Source organism: Anabas testudineus, chromosome 7 (genome assembly GCF_900324465.2).
Source record: "Anabas testudineus chromosome 7, fAnaTes1.2, whole genome shotgun sequence".
Taxonomy (NCBI): Eukaryota; Metazoa; Chordata; class Actinopteri; order Anabantiformes; family Anabantidae; genus Anabas; species Anabas testudineus.
In genome coordinates this window covers 13,389,752-13,413,938 of record NC_046616.1, presented here as the reverse complement: position 1 = coordinate 13,413,938, position 24,187 = coordinate 13,389,752, and the positions used below count along the sequence as shown (strand labels likewise).

The window sequence follows — 24,187 nt, the reverse complement described above, 5'->3', positions numbered from 1 at the left end:
AACAACACTGCTCAAGTGCACTCCTAATATTGATACTATTGCCTCATTTTCAGCATGCACCTCTTTTTCTAAAAACCTGAAAAGCAGGTAAGGTGGGGACAAAGCCTGCGGGGAACACACACACACACACACACACACACACACACACACACATATTACATGAGCCACCAACGCTTGTGACAAGACCTCAACACACACTGTAAATACACACACTCTGGTTCAAACTTTCAACATGATCTAAAGTTTTAAACACAGAAAAAAAAGAATAAATACGCATTTACTAAATCTGGATACGTGTTCTGCATCTTAGACGCACTTGAGAACATAAGAGAGTCACTGGACATATGAGAAGATACTGTTACTTTGAACTAGTGTGATGTATCGAAATACATGTGAAAAGAAAAAACATACAGAAGTCAATACGGAGAGAACAACAGAGGAGAAATCATTTAATTGCAGCTCAGCACGCAGGGTGTATTCAGTAAATATAGAGTAAAGCCTTTACCTCAAACTGTTTTAATCCTATTAACGAATAAAAGATATTTTCCACGCAGACGTAAATAAAGTCATCTGTGTTACATACTTGAGGGAGCGGCGCATCTTGTCCTTACAGGCCGTGATCTCCACACTGAGCCTTGGCACACACAGACGAAAGATGCAGAGCCATCCGGGCCGAGCCTTTACACCGCCAATAAAGTTTACAGCAGGTACTTTAAACTTTATTAGTAATGTCAACTCTCACACACACACACAAAGAGCCCATCCGTGGCACAGAATAGCTGTGACTTGGGGACACATCCGGACTACACGCATTCAAACAGAGAGATAAACACCCTGAAGGAACATACTGAGCTGTGGCGCAATATTGTTTAATTCAGAACATAAGTAAATAAAACTAAATTCTGGAGGAAACAAATTCCTAAACTGAAGATCTACCTGACCTGTTTGCTTTTGCAGTGCTCGCCTGGACTTAAATTGAGAAGAAATTCAGAACTTAAAAAGGTATTTGCAATATAATTTTCTCACACACACACACACACACACACACACACACACACACACACATGCCATCGAAAAACTTTGAACACTGCACTTTCGTTTCGATTTCATTCTTTAGAGTACAACACGCAGTTTTCAAACAGAATAAATGTTGACAAATTACATATTTGTTTTTTTTTTTTCTTAAAAAAATGCGAATGAAATAATTAAGATTGAACGAATTTGTGCCGTTTTTTCATTTTCCTGACTCAAAAAATACAGGATTTCTATTTGTGGCCTTAATTTTCTAAAAAACTAAGATTAAAAAAAAAAAAAGATTTCATTTGAACTGAATTGAATTCAATGTAACATGTCTTTGTGCAATAACAGTCTACTGTAAAAAAGTATTTGCATCCACAGTGCTTCATATTAACATTTAATGGATCACTACAGCTTATTCAAATAGTCTATAACTGAGCAGATAAATAGCAGAGAGGCTAGACGAGCCAGGAGCTTTGAATAATTTAGCTACAACACACTGAAGCAGCCAGAAACGACACTGATCGCTGTTTGATAAGTCCTGATACATTTACACTGTTCCACAAAGTTTGGACATGAAGAGAAGCTGTGTGCGCTTTGGGTTTTTAAATAAAAGGCTACAACTGGTAATACAGTGAAAGGTGGACGGTTTTCTGTTTCAGGTGACAGAGAATGATGTCAAATGGCATGTTTGGGAAAAATCGGATCAAATTTCAATTAAACTCATCACACGACCGCTGGTATTTATTGGAACAACATTTAGTGACCCACAGAGATGCGGGGCCATAAAGTGGCATGTTGTGCTGTTTGGGAGATGTTATGCAGCCTGCTCATATCCTCTCAGCAGCTCAACTGTGGACGATCAGACACAAGGTGATACCTGCACTTGGCCTAATTCGCTTTGATCCAAGGCTCTGACGCGTTCCGGAGGTTTGTCTGGACACCAGGTTTCACTCAGCACCTTGCATTGTATATACAGCTAAAGCCTCCCTCATGCTTTGCCATTATTTTGTCTGATTATTAACATAACGCGCCAGATGTTTGTTCATCTCATCTCAAACAGCCATTATTCATTCCGAGATTCATTAAGAAAAGCTTCGTGTCCTCCCTGAAGAGAGGAACTTACTTATTAAACGGATGAATCAAATACGACTCAGGCTTTGGAGAGTTCGCCTGCTGCGAATGGGATTCGCAAGCTTTCCTTAAAAGGTGAAGAGATACATCTGCAAACGCAGGTCGGCGTTTTTTTTGTTTTTTTTTTTTTTAATCCGATAAGTTACAAAAGTTTAAATTAGTCAAACTTTAGTCAGGAGGCCGTTCAATACGTGAGCGCATTGTCTCCCCTCCCGCTGCCGACTGTAGATGTGTTGGCTCATATGAGCTGGAAATCGAAGCATCATCAAAACATTACCATCGTTGCACGTTCAGCCCTTTCTTAGTTTAGTTTGGATCACCAGGACCAAATCACTCCTGCAAAATAAGCGTGTCTCCAGCATCTCAGTGTTGATGACGTGTTAAAGACAAAAAGCAAGGAGCGGGCAAAGCCATAAAAGAAATCCGTGCACTGAACTGGCTTTTACAGTCTACGTGTGTATGTGCCACTGTTTCATGTGTGTGTGTGTGCATAGGAAGGAGTGGATACTGGCATGGGCGAGTGTGTAATAATATAAATAAATGATTAAAAAGAACAGAAAATGATTGTGAGCCATTTTTTTTTTATTATTTGTGATTTTACATCAACAATGGTGGGGACACACAATTCTGTCTTTCACAGGAGAAACACCAGGAAACGAGCATATTGTTAACATCAATATATAACAAGACGTACATAAAGGTTATATTCAGTGCAAAACAACTACGCTATATCACCAGCACATTAAAATCAAAATTCCCTTACTTTAAAATTGTTGTAATTGTAGCAGGTATTGTCATACACAGTAAATGTGCGTCATAGGCAGTTTTAGTTGTTGGGGAAAATAGCTTGCAATCAAATCAGAGCGATGCCACAAGTGTGGAATATAAATTTTGCTAAGGCAAAGGCTCTGAGTTTAGGTAGTGCCGTGGTACAATAAAATCAAAATAGTTTGCTTGGCTTTGAGCTAATTGTCTTTCCAAGACTCACAAATTGTCTTCAACAAGTGTATACTGTATATTGGGTAAATGCTACATACATAACTTAATAATATAAGGTTGATATAGAACACTTTAAAATTAAAACCATATGAAATCTCTATATTCAGAAATCTCTATTGCAATTCTCCCAGGTTTAGGTAGCATCAAAGGATTTCAAACGATTGCATTTCCCTGGTCATCCTACTATCTGAGGAGCTAATGGCTGTGTTTGTAGGCCATTCACATGAAAACGGGTAAAACAGTAACAGTAGCAATTGGAACAATAAAACGTGTGATTTCTACACAGGCTGTTGGCCAATGTCACTGCTGCGATGATGGTTCAACACTTACTACTATAGGCCTACATTTCGCTAACAATTTCGCAAAAGGCTACTCTGAAATGACGTCCATGTTCTTTTTAAATGTAGGCTATAATCTATTTACAACACAGGATCGGCGTCAGTCGTGTTTTCATCTTATTTGGCTATGCTTTTCATACAGTCATTATTAAAATCAAATTTGTAAAAATAGCTAAGCCATTTTCCATCTAACATGCGTTTTGTTTGACCCCCCCTTATTTTTGCAAGGGCGACAGTTTTGTTAAAAGGAAAAATAAAATAAAAAAAAACAAAAAACAACCAAACGCTACAAGCGGGTGTAGCTTGTACAGAAAAATCCAAATGGAAATGCGATTCATGTTAGGATAATCGTGAGAAAGGAAAAAATGTGTCTATTTATGACAGAAATATTAGTGGGATTCCTGTTCCCTCTTGACAAAATGAAAGGGAGGTCATAAAGTTGACGCTCTCTGCCTCCTTGTGACTCTTCGTCTGTTTATGGGACCTCTCTCTTTTTTTCTCTTTTTCAGCCATATAACAATAAAAAGGACCATAAAATCACTCCTTGGTCTCCTCTTTCTCTTCCGCTTCTTTCTCCTCGCCCTCTTCCCCTTCACCGTCCTCGTTGCCCTCTTCCTCGGCCTCGGCTTCAGCCTCACCTCTCTGACCCGGAAACTTGTCTTTGTTGTTCTCTTTTTTCCACTTCATCCTCCTGTTCTGAAACCAGATCTTCACCTGCCGCTCGGTGAGGCTCAGGGCGTGGGACACCTCGATCCTCCTCTTGCGGGTCAGGTAAGGGTTGAAAAGAAACTCCTTCTCCAGTTCAAGAGTTTGGTAGCGACTGTAGGTTTGCCTCCCGTTTCGTCTTCCTGGGGCTTGAATAAAATAAAGCCAGAGGTTAGCTGGATTGACCACGGACTCGTTCATATGAATTTCTGCATTCACGTTTTTTCTTGAGCATCAATAACTGTTCATCTGCCTAATTCAGCTCTGCCCCCCCCCCCCCCCCCCCCCCCTTTCAGATCACATTCACTCCTAAAAAGCCAGAGAAGCCCTTCTTTAAAGTTGTGCCCATGAGATTTTCCATTAAGAGTAATAACTCTAAACATGACCTAGACAAAAAGAAATTAAAATCACATAACATTTGGAATTTCAAAATAATAGTCTCATCAGTGATGATAATTCTCTGTGTGTTCATTTACAGTTCTCTCTGCTGGAATGATGAACTAACTTTTACCCACACACATCACTTTAGAGTTAGAGGGTGAGTATATGAAGACAAAGTACTGATATATTTGTAAAATGAGTACGGCTATGAATTGTGAATTTCTATTAATTTAAAATCCTTTAGTTTATTAAAGCCACAAACAACAATCCAGATTTGTATTTGAACTGTAGAAGCCTGTTTACAGAAATGACTATGGTTTCCCTCACCAGTGACATGGCCTGTAAAAGCCTGGATGAGATTTTCAGTCACTCTCACACATACACATACACGCACACAGATACACACAGACAGGAGGAAAATAAGGAGAATATGAGAAGTATGAAAAGAGAGAGATGAGATAAAGCTGCACTGTATCAACACATGTGGACAGACTAATGATAAATATCTCTGAGCTGATAGAAATGAAGCAAACACCTGTGTGGAGTTAATGCAGTCTGATAGCTTGGACAGAATGATCCATGGATGGGAGAGGTAATGTCTACAAAGCTCTTATGATCATGGCTGAGTATGAGTCTGAGCCACATTGGCCCTTTGGGTCAAATTACCCCCAAACCCCTAAAACCTGGATTCTGGCTATGCTGTGTTTCAGCTAACCCTCCTGTCAATCTGCGTGCTACTGGTGTGTGTGGTACAATCGTATTTTAAGCTATGACTTATTCATGCTTCCCTCTAGTGAGTATACAGTTTGTGAAATGTCTAATGTGAACGATAATTGACTTCAAAGAGCTGGTGTCATAAGCTGCGATCAGCAATTCAGTGTTTAAAGGCACTTCTGAAAGCAACAATTCAGCCCTGTATGGACATGTGCTGCAGAGTTACAGCAGCCTGCAGTACAGGTTGTATGTGCCCCATCATGTTCCCTCACTTATTTCGTTTTATAGTTTGGAGACACACTCATATGTACTCGAGCTTTTTTTTTTTTTAAAAAACACACATGCACACAAACACATACACGCAGACAGACTCGCTGACACACACGCGCGCACGCACGCACCCACATACTAACAGTAAGAATAGGAAATAATTGTATGATTCTGACCGTGGGGTCTCATCCAAGGAAACATAAGACTGGGAGAGGAGTTTTGATTTAAGTGGCCTTGTCCTTCTCCGGGGTTAGAGCTGCTCGACGATTTACAGTCTGGGTATTGCGCTAGGCTTGCGTCTTGTTGGGTACCATAAAGCGTTTGCCTCGGAAGAGCTTCATATCCATAAAATTTCGTAGCGTCTCCGTGGCAAGCCAAAGCGCAGGGGTTTTGCTGGTATCCGGGATTGGAGATCCCCGTGGTCCCGTGGTGGAAAAAGTCCTGCACATGGTGGGACGGGTGCTGAAAGCCCGGTGCGGCTGCTCCGGGTCCGTAAACCAGCGTGTGGCTGCGGGCAACGCTTTGTGGAAACCTGCAGTCGTAGTAAGTTGGCTCCAGTGACTCGCCGCCTTTGTACTTAGAAAAAAGAGGGTTAACAAAATAGGAGCTCATGTTTGGTTAGCATCAAGCAGACGGGTTCTCTCGCAGTAGAATATCTCCTTTAGGATGATGGCAGCCTTTTGTTTGGGGTCCCAGCTCGCACAGCGCACACAGGCAGACAAACCGGAACTAGGAGAAACGCTGCCCCTTTGGACAATCTACGGCAACTCTCTGTGAGCTGTTCCTCTCATCGGATTTCTCTCGCAGCCCCGTGTGTGTGTGTGTTTTTTCCAGGTTGTGCAGGCTCAGACCCGGCTCATGGCATGTGCTTTGGATGTGCGTTAGCAAAGGTTAAAGCTGGCTTGCTCGACCGGCACAGTCACAGACGCTGCTCTTTTCTGTCTTTTTCCTTTTTTTAGCTTCCCACCCAACCACCCCCACCACATGCGCCCCCACCCTCCTCCACCCCCCACCCCTTCATCTTCCTGAGACCGGTCAGACGTGGGCCCTACGTATATCCACCTTGAGAGGAGCTGCACTAATCATAACCAACAACACAGGAGGCTTTAATCATATTCAGTGGTATGTTTATCACAAAAGGCTTTGTTGTGAGCCGATCAAGATATGAATTTAAGAAATGTACAGACTACGGAGCGGGGTGCCTGTGCACTACAGCCTGAAATGATAGTTTAGTTAGTCTTTATGTGAAGGTTATGATGTATAAAGGAAGAATGGTTTCTGCTTTAAAAACGGATGAAGTTGTTTTGAGTTGGTGTTTTCCCGTTCACAGTCCAAGCTTAGAGACCGACGTGTAATTCTATAAAATAGACCTTGTTGACCTTTGATGGGCTCCAGTGGGTGAACACAGCGACTCAGGATCTCATGTAAACCAGCATGTTATTTAACACAATACGAAAAATACTATAGTGCATTTTTTCAAATGTGAAGCTATGACATATACATGCGGACAAGTGAAACCATGCAGCCAGTGAGTTGAGGACAGAACATCCACCTCGGCGTAATCGAGTAAAGGCCGGAGCGACACACTTGCACCATGCGCTGTAAAACACAGACACAAGCAAATATAAACACGACCTACGCATACTAGGTGCCACTTACTGACCCTATAAAATCGGCGAGGATAAGCAGTAAATCTCCCACATGGAGGAGTTCATAAAATGTTACACTGGATGTTTAGCTACAATCAACGCGCGCACAAATTCCCAGCTCAATACTTGAATGGGCTCTCTCTCCAAATATGCCAGTGTGGTTTTTGTGGCGTTAGTAACGTTTTATACACATCGTCGTAAAATATGAAAGGCGCACTGGGCGAATTTATAGACCTTTCACACTCTATAAATATGCAGATTGCCAATCATTGTTGCACATTTCTTGGGGACTTGAACTACGGGTATGTCGCGACCGTCAAATACTAAGGATACATAAAAACATTCATAAACCATCTGTGTAGTAACTATTGTAATTTATTTATTTTAGATTATTTTTCATGTTGTTGTATATGTATTATTTGAGTCTATTATTTTTGCTGTTAGTGTTTTATTTTTGCTCTAATTGGATATGAATTGTTATTAAAGTACTCTACATTCAAGCATGGTTTCTGGCTCTTCAGTAATTATTGTCATTGTGTAGTCATTTGTTAAAATAACGCGCATTAGTACACACACAGGAGTCACACACACAGGGCATGACTATCCCACACAAATGTAAATAATGTTTCCATTGTTTAAATTAAAATCTGAGAACATGATCCTGTTTCCTGAGTACACCATAAGTAGAAATATTTAAAATACCATAATAGTTCTGTCAATTTAGAAATGTAGGAACATTAACAAAGGTTTTTTCAAGAGACAACAGTGACAAAGACATGAATAAATATGTGCCTCACAAAGCCGAATCAAACACGATGCAATTAAAAAAAAATAAATGGAGCGATGGAAAAATAAGGGGAAAAGTCTGTTAACGCACATATTTTCTGTCCAACACAACAAGCAGCTCTGTGCATTCCGGAGTGCTGCTCTGTGGCCTATTACACTAAATGCGGTGGGTGATCATATCTGTCATTTTGTCATCGATAGGTTGCTCTTCATCCTGCAGCCAAGCCACAGAGCTGTAAAAAAAAGCCCTTCGACACACAGACTCTGCTCAAAACATGGACCAACAGCGTCATCTAGTGTTCAGACGTCGCCCTAGGCCCCGCACGAATCCACCAATCAGAAACAGCTGTGATGTGGCCAGACGTGGTCTCCCCGTTTGTCCAAACCGTGCATGTATTCTGTCCCTTTTCCTTAAATAAAGCTGAAGAGTTGAAGCAGCTGTTTACTACAAAATCTGTAACTACATGATTCCACTCTCCTCTGATTTCCCAGCAGACTTTCAATGGATGCAGCCTCTGTTTTTTTTTTCCTGCCATGGCCGCTACCTGCTTTCATATAGCAGCAGTGGCACTCTGCAGCACTCACGTTTATGCCTAATATTATCGACTTTTGCCTCATCTAATTGTAGGCTAATAGACAACTTGTGATGAAGTGCAGGGGGGTTGTGGCTGGCCCATCAGGAGAAAGTCTCCTGAACAGTGCGCATGACTCTCCTTTGAACGAGTCCACCACCACCGTCCATTAAAACCATAAAGTAATTTAGCCCAGACGTCTAGCCAGTTAGTCGAGTTTGCTTTGTTCGTCTGCATTTGAGACAAACAGCCGTGCTCCAACAGGGGCTGTAAAACTGGCATTTTTGTCCGAGCTGAGCGGAAATGCACAGGATTGGGCTTTGAAATTGCAGCATCCTGTCCGTATTGTTTGCCACCACAAAAAGGCAATTTAGGCCTATCCCAGGAAACAAATGTGACACAAGAGAAATTGTCTTTCACTTCAAACTGTCTCCGAGTTTGTGATCATCCGTGGGCTTGGCAAATGTAGAAAATAAAATATAGGTTTATTAAGAAGTTGATTCATTAAGAACAAACTATATCAGCGGTTACTATTTACAAACGAGTACATTTGTGGAAAACGACAATTAGTCTCATCCGGCACTTTCAACACACGTGGATCCATTAAATAAATGGCGCTAATTCCTCTTGTGTTTGGTTTTGCTTCTAAACGATAGTTTGCGTGCGTTTGAAAAGAGCTATGCTGTGCATGATTCATATTAGTAAAACCGTAAACACAAGAGCACGACGAATATTTACCACGAAACCGGCGTTTATTCATTTTGGAGACATTTGTTTTATCCTTCACTAAACCAAACGCAGCTATTAATGTTCAGCTATTTGTTGCGTTGGCTCCTATTATTAAGTAAAAGTCCACATGTAGGTAGTCAAGACTTAAAATAGGCTCATTAAGAACAGCACAAAGAAAATTTAAAACAACCTTGACTTGCTGAAACCTCCTCACAGCGCGCTATGTTTAGTTTTCCAACCTCGCTATTATTATTATTATTATTATTTGCAGTGGCAGAGCTCATCCAGGCCTTAGCTGTACTTGGAGGAATGTTTGTTGGTTAAAACATATTAGATGAAGAACTGTAGAGGCATAATTAACATGCATGTGTTTGTAATGTGCTGCCTGGCCAATAGTTATTTGGAAACTTTGTGCGGTTTTCTGATACTGAATAAGAGGCTGTTTGTTGGGGCCCTCTGTGCTGCCGTGTACCAATTTGTGTTTGGTCGCAAACATGATACCGACACTGAGTCACAATAAATACAGAAAACAAGCCCGTGGTGATTATGTTTATATTTGCAGAGTTCTATATCTACACTTTATATTTAAACTTGTAGTCTACAGTCAAAAAAGAGATGCACAAATACAGCAACAACTATCACAAAAATACAAGACAGACAAGTCAGATCGCAGATGTTCTGTTTCTGTACAAAATACTCCACCTGCACAACAAGGTAGAAAGAAAATAAACATGGAAGGAACATTCACATCATAAATTATGGTTTGTGAAATTCAGAAGAATTCAAGTATGCTTTCTTCGGACAGTTTTAATGTATCCAAACGGGCGCTTGTGTCATTTCTCTTACCAAAAAAAAAAAAAAAAAAAAAACTTAAGTAGGTATTTCGAAGTAAAAGTAGAATGTAATTATCTCCTCTGTTTTTCTTTCTTTTCTTTTTTTTTTCTCCTCTTTGCGCTGAACACATATTTGTGTGCTGGAACACAGCCACCAGCACCAAACAATTCAAAATCCAACAAAAAGACAAACGTGAAGAGGAGCGGTGTGATCGTGTGTTTTGGTACATCTGTGTTGTCCATGTCACTAGTGGTTATTAGGGTGGTTTTCACACTTCAGTCCACATTATTGCTCTTTGCTGTCGCTCTTTTCTTTGTTCATTTTCTTCATCTTCATTCGCCGGTTTTGAAACCAGATTTTGACCTGTCTCTCGGTCAGATTCAGGACTCTAGCGACCTCGTACCGGCGGTCTCTAGTGAGGTACATGTTAAACAAAAACTCCTTCTCCAGTTCGAGAGTCTGGTACTTTGTATAAGGGCATCGCTTCTTCCTTGTGGAGCGGGCATGTATCCAATTTGCCACGGGGTTATCTGCAAATAAAAACCATAACAATAATGAAGACACAATAGCAACAGGGACAACACAGTGACATTTGTAGAAGTGAGTCAGTGAAAAACGACCATCACAGGGGTGTTAAAACCTCCACCGATTCTGCCACTACTGAAACCAGTCTCAAATCATACACAGCTTTAGTGTTTGCTATTAGATCTGATGAGACAGTAAACGTTTTGAAGGAGGATTTTCAACCTTACACTACCTAAGCCTACACTGATGTGCTTCATTGTCCCTTAACTTGTGAGTAACACCGTCGTAAAATACTCAATGCGCTTATTCACTTTATTGGCCCATAAAATGGCCTGTGGTTCAAGCCATAACAGGTCCGTGGTGAAAGTCCTCGAGTACGTCCCTACATTCCTCAAGTTGGCTGGAAGAGTCATGTGAATTTGTTTTGGACACAGAGAGGACAGCAAATTATCTTATGTAACTGTATGCATCTAATCTTCTCACTGCTGTGTGGATGAATAATGTATTTTGCAGCTGGAGATTAAATTATGGCTCTCCCTCACAGGATGGGCCTACATATAAAACATAGGACTGAGCGCCGGCTTATAGGGTTTGATGTGCCGTATGTGCAGGCACGGGGTCAAAATGTGGCCGTAAAAATGCACCATACGACATTTACTGGTGAATATTGATTCACATGTCGTCTTGGATCGCTCACTTTAAAGGAACACCTTGGCATGATTTTCACATTATGCAACATCCTTCCAAATTCAACGTCTTCCTGTAGGTTTGAGTCCATGTTTACAGCCCCGTCTGGTTTTATTGCCCCAATATTAGCCTAGTGGCATTTGTCTTTTACAGTTCCTAAAGCTTCCCCCTAGCAGCGGCGATTCCGAGCTGAGCAGAAAAAGGGAGGATGGAAGAGCTTACAATATCACGGTATGCAGGGCGTTAAGTTGCCTGGAAGCAAATGTAGGTTTACACAATAGCAAACTAAAAGTCCCACCCGGCTGAAAGAGACTGTAGGAGCTTGAACTTACTCGGATCGAGCTCCGGTTTCTCGTCTTTATGTTTCCCTGATGCCAGGAGCTCCGACTCGGGAGAGGGGATATTCTGCTGTGTCTTGTCTCGCATGTCAGTGGATGAGCAGTACAGATAATCCGTGTAGGTCCGTCCGCTGGAGCCGAGACACTCGCCAGCTCTGTGCTCCTGAAAGGCGTCGGGCTTCAGCCCATAGTGCCTGCTGTTCCCCGGATAGCCATGGAAAGGCACGGCGCCTGATATCGGCTCCAGCCATGACCGCATATACCTCGAGTCTGTGCCTAAGTGAGGTTGATGACTGTATGGATGGTAAACCACTGATGACTGGGTGTGTACAGGGGCCCAGGAGGTGGAGAAGACGGGTGGCTTGGGTGCGAAGCTGCAGGAAGGATAGTCAGCACACTCCGGTACTAGGGACGTCGGACGAGGGCCGGCTGGGTGCGAAACGGGCGCCGAAAACCGAGTTGCAGCAAGGACATCCTCGTTTTCATGGTTGATCAAGGAGTCCACATAATAATTACTTATGGGACCCGTGGTCGACATGTCGAAGCCTCCCCGACTCTTTTACATGCATCCGATTATTATATGGAGTGTATGTGTACTTTTTTATCTAGCCATAGAACAATCAAGGCAGGTAATTATTTCTCAGCGCTTCCCGGGCTGCTATTGGCTGACTCCCTGACACGTGATTATATTTACCCCGACAAAAATTGTACAGTGGATCAATGCGCCACTTATCCTGGGATACCAAAGCGCATAAATGGGATTAAACAATGTACTCGTTCGCTGTTTTCCGGGACGTATTAGAGGTAATTCCAACAACCGTGTTTTTTAATGAAGAAAATGTGTTGTCGTGGTGTTAATAGCGGATCCTCCTCTCGTCGCAGAACAGACCTGCGCACATTAGGCTATGTCTAAAACCGAGCAAGGCACTATTTGATGGTGTAATCAATCTCTGTCTGGCAAAATCGCAGCCCCACATTGTTACAGGGGATAGTATTCCAGCACTGGAGTGTTTATTGAATCATTGACGCGTTTTATCTCAATCAAACCAGCAGCGCATTTGATCAAGTGAAGGGTTTATAACTTCCAGCGGAATACTGTTTGTTTCTCAGCACACAGAGGCTCCTGCACATTAGCTACATGATAGACCAGACAGAGGGAATCAAAATACTGGGTGCGGGACACAACAATAAAGTTTGCACCGTTTTAACAAGAGTGCACCAGATTAAATGGGGTCTGTGGAGATAGGAGAGGAGGAGATTCAGATTCCTGACAAGCAGCCCACTGTAGCGGGCTATATTTGGCAAGTGACCGTTCGTGTTTTTAATGCCCATCAATAAATTTTAACGAGGACCATTTGATTGTTCATAAACGTGTCGTTAATAAGGCTGCATCCGAGTTTCTTGCTCAACATAAAACCACACCGCCACTGCGTGCATGTGAAATACCAAACAAGAAATGCCGAAGACAGGAAAGTGGAGATGCAGAGCAGGGAAGGTAAAAAGGTTCGTTAAGGGGCTAACTATGAAAGCTATCATAACAGGGATAATGTTACTGTAGCATCTAATAGCAGGGCTTTACTGTTTTGCCCTGTAATACTGTAGCGTGCCAGCCAGCAGGCTGTGAAACGACCCTGAACTCTTCTACAGGGCTGCAAACACATAATAGCAATATACCATGAAGCAGGAGAAACCGAAGTCTCTGCAGTGTCACATGAAGAACAATCAGACTAACTGTGACAGAAATAGCTACTGGAGGTTTAGTGCATATGTGCACACTGCACGATTAGACAACAAGATAGCTAGTGCAGTAGTAAATACTACTAAAAGCAGGACACGTTACAAGTCTGCGATGAGGTAACTGAGTATTTGTGCGTGCTGAGAAACGGTGATGTTGACGTGTCATTATGATGGGTTTTATGTTTATTTAGTGAGTGTGGATGCGTATTTATTCTATGGCTTTAGCGTGATGTGTGCTATTTATTTTGTGTGATGTGCGCGGTAATCTGCGTAAATTCTTGTTGTGATGACATTTTCTCTCTTTTTCTGGTCCTGTGGGCCAATAGTTCATACAAAAAACACTCAAAAAGGCAAGTTGAACTGCAAACTCGGAGACGAGGAAGCTAAATATAAGGCTGTGTGCAATTAAAATACAAGTTAAATTATAGTAGTGCTACTGAGAAAACCGCATTTCACCATGCTGAAATTACAAAGTGAGCGCACTGTGTAGCCTACCATACATTGCAAAATATGAAATGACTACGAAGACAATTTTCTAAATAGGTTACAATTTACAGGCATCAATTAAAGTATGTAGTGCACCTGTAGGAGCAAAAGAATTGTCGTTGTCACCGCCAAATGAAAAGGGCGTCAGAAATTAGCCTAGATTATTATGTCCTATAATAGTTCAAATAATTTCTCACACGATAGGATTAAGTGATTTACACCGAATCACGTAAAACTAAATGTAATTAGGAAAAAGGCATCAGGATGAGGAATGTTTGTCATGGCTGCTGAGTTCAGATTCAACCATGAAATTTAAAAGGCCAGACGCCAGACCTTAACCCGGATAACGCCAAATGGTGTCCTGGTGTGTGTGCTGATGAATGCGCAAGTCTGTGGCCAGTCAAACATTTCTCCACATGTTTCCAAATAGGAAACAGTTTACTAAATTTACCTCATCTTAAATCAGATCATTTTTAAGTTGTGTGTTTTCCGCAGGCTGAAGGTTTAAGTCCGTTTATTTCGCTGCTGCCATAAAAACAAAATGAAATAAAGTGCTTAGTTATGACCATTTATTAGCATAACCCGTTTTCACATAGAGACATTTTAGTCTGTCACTACGTTCAGAGTTTAATCCAAGGACATCCTTCACATGGTTTTGACTTTGTGCCTGTAATGGGGTGGATATGTGTTTGTGTACGTGTGCGCGCCTGTATTAAAAAGAAGTGAGGATAACTGTTTTTTACTGTTTATCACACTTGTTTACCCACTTGCTAAAATAAACAAATACACAATTAAACATCTCTTTGTTGTAGTTTCTTTTTTTCCCGCAATTTCTCTTTTACCTGAACTGAACTGTATTTATAACTAGGCCATTAAAAATGATCCTGCCAAAGGAATAAATCTTACACATTTCATATTTTCACCTCTTCCTCTACATTTGACGCAGGCTCAGCTTTAAAGGAAAACAAAACCAACAGCAGTGGTTTGTTAGTTGTGTGTTTTGATCCTACAGGCGCATCACTAGTATACGAAGGCCTCGAAATCGGCAGAGAAAGCGACAATACATGATTAAAAGATGGGAAGACACAAAGGACACCAAGCTGCTGCTGCCTGGCCTTTAGACGCATAGTCTGCATTTTCGTTTATAGTCAAGTTAGTCTAGTCAGGTTCTTATATTTATACTCCAACACCACACATTTACATCTAAACGTTTTCCAGTCTGTACTTAGACTGAATAAAATAGGTGTTTTTATCTCAGTACAAATAGGGAATATTATGATCTTATCATGAAACACAAATAGATGTTTCTGTTGATTTCAATAAATCAGAAGCGACGCAGGAAGCTCATTCCGCAATTCAATATAATACCGAATTATTTATCTAATATAAAATTTAGCTCTTCATTCATAAAAAACGGAACAAAATGTGTTTCAGAAGACTATACTCGTGCAGAATTACGCAAAAGACATGTCAGTAGGTGAATGTTCGCATGTTTACAACAGCTGTACTGAAGTGGACACGGTTGTTTTTGTTTTTGAAACTATTTTATCACAGCTGGTACATTTCAATCGACGATAATGGACATAAATACAACAGTGAGTCACAGTTTGGGTGTATCCGAGTTGCCGCTGTGCACTGGCCTTTCACATTTGACATTATTAACGAAAACAACTGCGTTATTCTACTGACGGATCTACGTCGCCATTCAGACACAAATGTTTACGTTTATAAATGTGTTTGCACCACCTGAATGCAGTTTTAGCGTAAAATGTAGAAAAGAAGAAGAAAAAAGTTCCAGTTGAGATGAATGCAGGTAATTAAAACACCAAATCTTCATAGGACAGTGCATAATAGGACAGAGCTCGACAGGATGACTAAGCTCAAATGATTTCCTGTACACGTTAGGGTGGTGATTCATCTTCATTGTCAAGCAACACTGAGCTTTGCATTTTACAGCAGCATAACCAGTTTGTATCATTTCTAGGTAGATGAATACTTAAGGAATGATTTTAGCTATGCATAGTACCACACTTCAGTCATTAGACACGTCCTGTCATGTTGTCTGGCTTCACGACATGAAAGTGAGTACAACCACTTTCATTAACAGTGGTAATGTTGCCGTTACACACACACACACACACACACACCGTCCTGCAACCCCAAATAAGACAAACTACATAAAATTACATTTTAAAAAATAAGTCAGATATTACAGAAATCAGCTGCAATGTCGCACTTGAAAACGCTGCACTTCTGGTAACTTGCACTTAATCTACAAACAGACAGTCAACATTAGCGCAGCTTAGTTTTAGGTCTCTTACAGCGTCTGGATAGAAGTCCTTCTCAAGTCCGTTTGTCCCTGAGGTGATGACACATTATCTCTACTAGTCTGATACAACGTATATTTGCCCATGAACCCCCCAGTTAAATGTGCCTTTCTCTCACGCACAGTGCAACCTACCTGACTTTGTGCTTTACCTACATATATTGTATAAGACAATTTATTATTATAGTCACCGCCGCACAACCAAGAGTCAGTGTGATCCGCTGAAAGGCCACACAATTACCAGCACTGTCCTAACACACTTCCAGTTTCACAGTTTCACAAAATACAAAATCCACACACGCCTCTTAATTATAATATTGTGGTTTTCCAGTATAACTAGAAGTGAGACACGGTGCAAATCAGCGTAGATATTCTGATTGTGAGAAGGCCTGTCGCTTATTTGTCTTTCTCTTCCCAAAAAACTAAATGTTCTGTTTAAAATGGCAAATGGCGATAATGATGCTGTTTATTTCATTGAAAAAAAAAAACGTTCATAACCATAAATTTTGTTTCTGTGTTAAGCAGCTTTGATAAAAAATTCTAATCAATGAAAATATTCATGCTCATACTTAAATATTAGTTATTAATCGTCCTTTTAAAAACGATTTAAACTATGTAAAAAGACCACAGTTGGAGTTACTTTAACCATTAATGATCAGAAATGTGAGTTTAAAATCAAATTTAAAAAACGTTATTGTCCCTCGACTTAAGATTTGAGTCGTGTATAAAACATATAACAAAGCTTCGTCCAGGATGTTAATCTATTCTATATATCACAGGCAAAACAATTTTCCTGTTTTTGAATCTTAAATGAATCTGAATCTGAAAAACTCTAATGTGTGTCAAAAGAAGAAGAAGAAGAAGAAGAAAAAGCCACTGGCACATTTGTTTCATGTCTGATCCTGTCAGTGGCAGTAACACATCTCGAGCTGTCCCTAGGAAGTGGCTGTCTAAAGGCTTCAGTTCCTGTGGGCCACTACAAAGAGGAATAAATTGCTTTATGTGTATATGGTTTTAGGGTGAATCTCTGCAGCTCTCGGGGCTGTTTCCAGCGCTGTAAAGTCTTAGTCAGTGATGCATTCCAAGAGAGACACTCATTCACTGAGCTGAATGAAAGTGACTTTGGATTCCAGACCGTCTCCTCCAGTTGCACTACCGCCAGAGGGAGGGGGGGGGTGAGAAAACAAGGGGAAATAGTGACCAGAACAAACACTGGACTCTGTTGCAGAGGAGATGCTGAATGCAGCACTACAGCGGACTGTTCCACTGATAAGTTGTTGTGTTTCTCTGAGGTGCGTCTTGATGGTGATCTTTATTTTCTTTGGTTAATTTGTCTAAGTTAAAGCATAATTGTTCATAAATATGGTTAACAATAGATTGGATTACTGTTTAAAGCTGAATATGGTTAGACCTACATTGAATGGTCAGTGAGTCACTGGTGTGCTGTAATACTTCAGTCTACTACTCCACTAAAACATCATTTCATTAAAATAGTACTAATATAGGCTAAAGGCAGTTGGTTTGTTTTAAAATAGATTCTATGTATTTTAATTTATACATAGAATTAATGTGTAAACTCACGCATATCTTGCTCGTTAACAGGTATAAAAACAGCAACTTTGCTTTCAGACATAAACTAATGTTTAATGCAAAACAAGCGTTTACACACATTTCACTCAAAATAGTATAAAACCGGCCTCCGACCTAAAGTAAAGTCTTACTAGTGAATAATTTCTGGCACAAAGCGTTATTGTGCACTTTCGATATCAGAATTATTTTCTAGGAATTATTTAGGTTTAAATTTATCCTTAATATAAAAAGTTTCCAGCAAGTTTGAAATGGGAAGTGCACTTCATTTTGGAATCAAACATTTCAGGCTGTGATGCATTAGCAGCCACCTAAACAAAGACTGACCAGATAAGATGAAGGACATGTCAGGTCGCTTCCATTTTGTGTTTACAAAAATATGTCAGACAACGAACGAGTCGATTATCAAAGCATCCATCAGATCACATCATCTCACCGAGGATCTGAAACCACCAAAACTAACCAGACAGTCGCTGATGACAGATGCAACAGCACAGTCTAAAATTTTACCCCATGTTGTTTACAACCTATTCTCTTTCCTGGAAGGTTTTACAGCCCACCACAAAATAACAGCAAAGAAAGAAAGAAAACGTCTGTGTCCGAGGTATTGCAGCTCAGTTCATTTACAATGCCATTTGCGGGGAGCCTGGTGACTATAGGGGTAATTCAGCGGAAATTGTGCCCTTGATGAAGACGAACTGACGTAATCAAGGCAGTTTCTTGTTGCCGAGCCAGGAAGCCAACCCCAACAACATGAAACTACCTAAACCACGCTTCAGCTTCGCGCAAAAGGGGTTAAAATCCACGGAAAGGACAATGCATGCAAAAGCCAAGTCAGGATTATCACTATCCAGCACAAAGAGAAAAGGCGAGTACCAGCACAATCAACTACTAAAGGGTGAAATCAAGCTACTATCACACTGCCACTAGTTAACTTAGATAGCTCTGCATGTTTTGAGTCGTTTACTCACAGAAAATCGCGTCAGTCTTAATATGCCATTGTTCTTATTCCATAAAGTGTTGTAGCAGCACAGCAACCATTTGATCAGCTGCACCAAATAAGCGAGTTTAACAGAGTCAGTCAGAGTAAATATCCGGAAACAATGCAATTATAATCAGCAACAAACAATGGGTGCAGTGACAAAGAGACAGAAAACAGCAGCACATGGTACCGTGAGTGTCACAAGAGCTGTCAGGTAAGTTCCCTTGACAGATGTGGCACACTTTCCAAAACAGGAAATCTGAGTCCTACCTTCACTTGCTTCCTGCAGGCGCCTTCCCGGTGCGTTAGTTATCCACGTGTTTGTCGTGATGCTTGTTGTTATTATTGCTCCTGCAGCAGTCGCTGTCCCTTTATCCACCATCTTTCTTATCTCCTGGTCCCATGAAGCTCCATGATCCCGAGCAGAGGCGGTTGCTCCTTTCAGCCCAGCGCCTCGCCTGGACCCTGCACATTGCAGTCTCCACTGTGTGGATTAGCCCTCCTCCACACACACCTTTAAACGCATCTTTACTGCTGCAGCACATTATATTTGCAGATCATAAAATCCACCCCCAACGCTTTCCAGGGCGAACCTGACATTAGAATTTTATGACCTTGACTTACTGTGGTCACCTGGATAATATTTAAATCAACGTTATGGTCTCTCACTTCTATTAAAACTGCCATGATCTCCTTCTATCATCCGCAGTGTCTCTCCCTCCCTCTCATTCTCACCACTATGCCAGGGGAAGGACAAAGTTGGTAATACCTTTCCGTTTCCCCTTCCTTTTATTGTTTTGGAATCGTTTGCCATAATATAGCTTAATATCGTCTTATGCATGCACATTACAGAGCGTGAATATGCCACAGCAAGAGACATCAACGAAGAAACTGCAAAACATTCATTATAGCTCTGCAAAGGTAACCTGCTAACATGCCACCACTTATTCATAGACTACTCGAGCTTGCCTCCCCCTTAAATTTGGCGCATGTTATATTAAAATTATCGAGATAGATAATAAACCTCATTGTTCCAATCCTGTTGCAAACTGCAGCATTTTCTAGTGTATATATGAAGGCACGCTGTGTGTGTGTGTGTGTGTGTGTGTGTGTGGTGTGTGCACATTAAAAAGAACATGATAAATCATTACTGCATGGATTATAAGATGACACATGCTGTCATGCATGTCTCAGTGTCTGTCCCCGTCGTGGCTACGCATGTGCATGTGTGTGAGTGTGTACGTGCTTGTGTGTGAGTGTAATGTGTGAGTCTGTGTGTGTAGGTTAAATAAATTCTTCTTCAGGAGAAGTTGTAAACTGCACCCCGCTCTCTTTCTCTGCTCTCCCTGTTGAGCTTCTTGAGCTTCATGCGCCTGTTTTGGAACCAGATCTTGACCTGTCTGTCGGTCAGGTTGATACTCCGGCTGATCTCCAGGCGGCGCTCCCGAGACAGATACATATTGAACAAGAACTCCTTCTCCAGCTCCAGCGTCTGGTGCTTTGTGTAGGGACATCGCTTTTTCCTCCCACTTTTGGCTTTTAACCAGCTTCCCGTTGTCTTTTCCGAGGATAAATCATCTACCGGAGCAGGAGAAATACAACAGTGAGCTACTTTCGCCAAATCCGGGCACTAATATTAGGCACAGATCAAACGCAGCATTAGAACATCCATCAACGCACTGGTCTCTGTGTACACGCCCTTTCATCAAATGCACATTTAGTACCATTCTGAGTCAAAACGAGTAGGTTTAAGAGCAGATTTACCTGGATAAGAATCTCCTTGAGTCTCACTTGGACGACTGAACAGCGTCAACAGCAGCACCACACCTATTGTTACAACTCCTACTGCTTGCAAATTGCTTTTGTGTGATGTACAACTATAATTAGATCAAATCAACCTGGGGTGTGTAAGCACTTATTTTGTCTATGCTAGACCTCAGACTGCCATAAAACTTTATTACCTTTGCACACCGGAGCCAAATGAAAATTTTTGGATGTTTATCCTAAAACAAAAAGTAGTCCCAGAAGCACGACAGCACATTTAGAAAAAATAAAAAAATAAGACAAAGAAACACGGCATGTTGGTGATAGCGAGGAAAATCACAGTGATGCACATCCTGTTAATTTCTTGATTAGGTTGCGGACTCAAGGGAATAGTGCCATTGTTGCTTGTACACACACACACACACATATACACACACACACACATTACAGTAATAATTACCTTAATGTGAACACTCAGCGTGTGTCCCACATTTAATCACTATCAAAACATTTAATTCAGTAATATGGGATTAACAGGGATCACTCACACACAGACACACACACACACGCACACACACAGACACACACACCTTCCAATTAAATTAAAACAACACTGTTATCATGTATGCGTGGTAAATCCATAAATAACATAAAATGAAGTGAATTTTAAGTAAGAGCTAAATAAATTGGTTAGCATACATTTGTTTGCATAATAATAATAATAACAATAATAATAATAATAATACGTTTTCGTGCGCAAGTGTGTTTAAAATTAAAACGTTCGCTACAATATAATTAAAAATCCGTAAATTTTAGTTTATTAACTTGTCATAAAAATGTGTGGTTCTGTCTTAAAATGACTAACTAGGTTCTCATCAATCTGCTGCTAGAAGCAATAAGGGAAAGAAAAGTTACGCTCAAACGTGGATTTTAATAATTAATAATAATGTTTTAAAAACTGGACTGAATCATCAGAAATTGTGCAGAAAAGTGTAAATGTATTTCTAATAAAGCATTCGTAAATCAAATACTGAGAAATGTTCCCTGAAGTCTTTAACAAGCCAGGACATTATGACAAAATGTTTTTAAATGTGGAGCAAAACGGCAGAATTTTATGTTTGGACCAATCCCAGAATTTGGGGGCGTAAAATGGTCCTGTTGAAAATGGTTATGCCTCACAATGTAAATGAGCCATGTAAGAGAGAGAATGAGAGAGTGAGAGAGAGAGAGTGTGTGTTTATTTCAATGATAACTGCCCATCTCACATTCTCACATTAATGGAAAGGTGTTAAATGCCACGGGCACCATAACCCCCGCTAGGTGAGGCTGTCAAATGCCCCCATAGCCCATAAGACTCAGACTATCAAACCCAAGTCTGTGTGACTAGGCCACGACACATCACATCACAACGTGCACACACACACACACACACACAGATTTTAGTGGAACTGTCTACAGATTATGTGTGCGTGTGTGTAGGTGTGTGTGTGTGTGTTTGCATGCATGAATGCCTACATGTGTTCATTAGTATTGGGGAAGCAGAGTGGGTGGGGTGTTAGGCCTGGCGGTCTACCTTTTGATTCCCCGTCCGAGTTTTCTGAGCAGCTGTCACTCTTGGCCTTCTCCTCCTTCCTGCTCTGATTCTCATCTGTCTTTAAAACCTTGCCCGTCGTTTCCTGCGCCGGTTTGTTGAAACTTAGCGTTGATTCTGCTGCTGATTCAACAGATGTCGCCAAGTGGGTCAGAGGGAAGCCGGAGGGGAACTGCGGGTCGTCCTGGTGCGGCCTCTCTGCGTTGTACACCTGGAAACAGTCACTGGACGGGGCGGCAGTGTGCTCAGGCCGGCAGCTATTGTCCCCAAGCCGGATGTAAGTGGCCGACTCTGTTGTCCGCTTCCCCTTATTGCTGTCATCCTGATAGAGGCAACAAAACGCCTCCTCTTTGACGTTGCCCGCTGGAAAAGAGCAGGGTTGTAAACACTGGGCAACAGGTTGTTCGCCCCTGCTGGTTTTGGAGCCTGGGGTCCATGTGGCCATCTGTGTTGACAGGTAGGGAGCATCCTGGAACCCGCTGAGCGACAGACCGCCCGGAGGAACCTCGTCTCTTTTGGAAAGTGAAGATGGTCCAACCTTTCCAATGTTTCTCATCACTGAATATCCGTACTCTGCAGCTGTGTGGATGTACATTCCGGGGCTGCTGGAATACCCCTCACCCCTGAAGGAAGATGATCCTCCCATTAAGGAATCCATCAGGAAGTTACCGGGCGCTATGTTATTCGGACATGACATTTTGCATTTGGCAACAGTGATCGTTTGAGACGTTCCCCTGGTCTGAACTACTGGATTTCTCCTGAACAATAAGGACAGTAAGATGCTGACATCTTTTGGAAGGGGGTGCAAAAAATATCAGTAACATAATTATGGATGCTAGGAGACATGTCATGTGATTTTCAGACCAATAGCGGCGTGGAAGTGGCCTTGATGCTCCAGACTGACGTGACGTCAGCGCGGTCAAGTTGGAGAACCTGGGGGTTTTTGGTGGAGCAAGAGCGCCACCTAGCGCCCACCCGCTGGTCAGGACAGCAGGCCCACACCAGGAGGAACAAAGGACGGTTGCTACTGCAAGGATTTTTTTAAGGCACCTACTACGTGGCTTTTGAAGATATTCACTTTATTCACGTTCAGAGAATCCGATTTGCAAAAGCAGTTGATAAAGTCAGAGTGTCATTATCTTTGCGTCCAAGCGCCAGTGCTGTGGACACGAACCCATCGAGGATTTGTCATAAGATAGAGAGCATTTTGTGTCAGTGCTTTGTTGTTGCCATCGATTTAGCAAGGTAAGCTGTGCTGCAGGCGTGTTGTTCAAAGGGGAAATCTAAATAGAGCTGATACCTCCTTTGTGCAGTTTACACCAAGTTGTGGAGTCGATTTGAACTCTATTCTATCATCTAAAATGAATGAATGTTTGCTTTAGACCTACTTAATGTAAGACTGTGAAATGAAGACTTCTGAAATGACTTTAAACTATATTAGCACATTTCTTGTGCCAATTGTGGAAACTCATCCGCATATTGTTTATTCCCATTTATTTTCATGTTATGTTACTCACAACTAATTGGAGCACAGTCCGTTCAAAAGCAGTGGTATGTTCCAATTATTCTTTCATTTAACTTTAACTGTGCTTGGCTAACTGATGGAACCAAACTTAGCTATTTAATTGGTTTTCTTCTTGAATTTGGGCCAAAAAATATTAAGTAGGCGGTCACATGTTTTCTTAAGAGGATGGACCTGTAGTTATATTTATAAAGTAAGATGTAAAGGAAATTAAATAGGTGCAGAATTACGTCAAACATACTTTTTGTTTGTTTGTTTTTACTGTCGAATTAAAAATCTTACAACCTAATAAATAATTCATTGCATACCTGCTACTTTGTTGTACACACTCTTGTGTATTTTACAGGACGTGTCTCTAGTAGTTTCAATGTGTTACAGACCTGTTAATTAACAGTGTTGCTGGCGTTTTTGTTCACGTTTATATCCTCAGATTTGGTAAAGATCAAAACAACTTGTACGTGAATTAGCCTGGTTCTCTGATCCAAATGACTGCGAAGTTTCTATTCATGAAACC

General features: G+C 41.2%; 3 protein-coding genes across 3 annotated transcripts; all 3 read right to left on the bottom strand.

The window, feature by feature from the left end:
• Positions 1-3,774: 3,774 nt before the first annotated feature.
• Positions 3,775-6,241, bottom strand: hoxc8a (homeobox C8a). The gene is made up of 2 exons (XM_026368339.1): positions 5,735-6,241; positions 3,775-4,342 (listed from the first exon to the last, which is right to left on the bottom strand). The coding sequence occupies exons 1-2, from the start codon at positions 6,168-6,170 to the stop codon at positions 4,026-4,028; spliced, it is 753 nt and encodes a 250-aa protein (XP_026224124.1). The 5' UTR covers positions 6,171-6,241; the 3' UTR covers positions 3,775-4,025.
• Positions 6,242-10,413: 4,172 nt separating this feature from the next.
• Positions 10,414-12,216, bottom strand: hoxc9a (homeobox C9a). The gene is made up of 2 exons (XM_026368421.1): positions 11,673-12,216; positions 10,414-10,658 (listed from the first exon to the last, which is right to left on the bottom strand). The coding sequence occupies exons 1-2, from the start codon at positions 12,214-12,216 to the stop codon at positions 10,414-10,416; spliced, it is 789 nt and encodes a 262-aa protein (XP_026224206.1).
• Positions 12,217-20,096: 7,880 nt separating this feature from the next.
• hoxc10a (homeobox C10a) lies at positions 20,097-22,848 on the bottom strand. Its single transcript, XM_026368282.1, has 2 exons — positions 22,164-22,848; positions 20,097-20,374 (listed from the first exon to the last, which is right to left on the bottom strand). The coding sequence occupies exons 1-2, from the start codon at positions 22,846-22,848 to the stop codon at positions 20,097-20,099; spliced, it is 963 nt and encodes a 320-aa protein (XP_026224067.1).
• Positions 22,849-24,187: the final 1,339 nt, after the last annotated feature.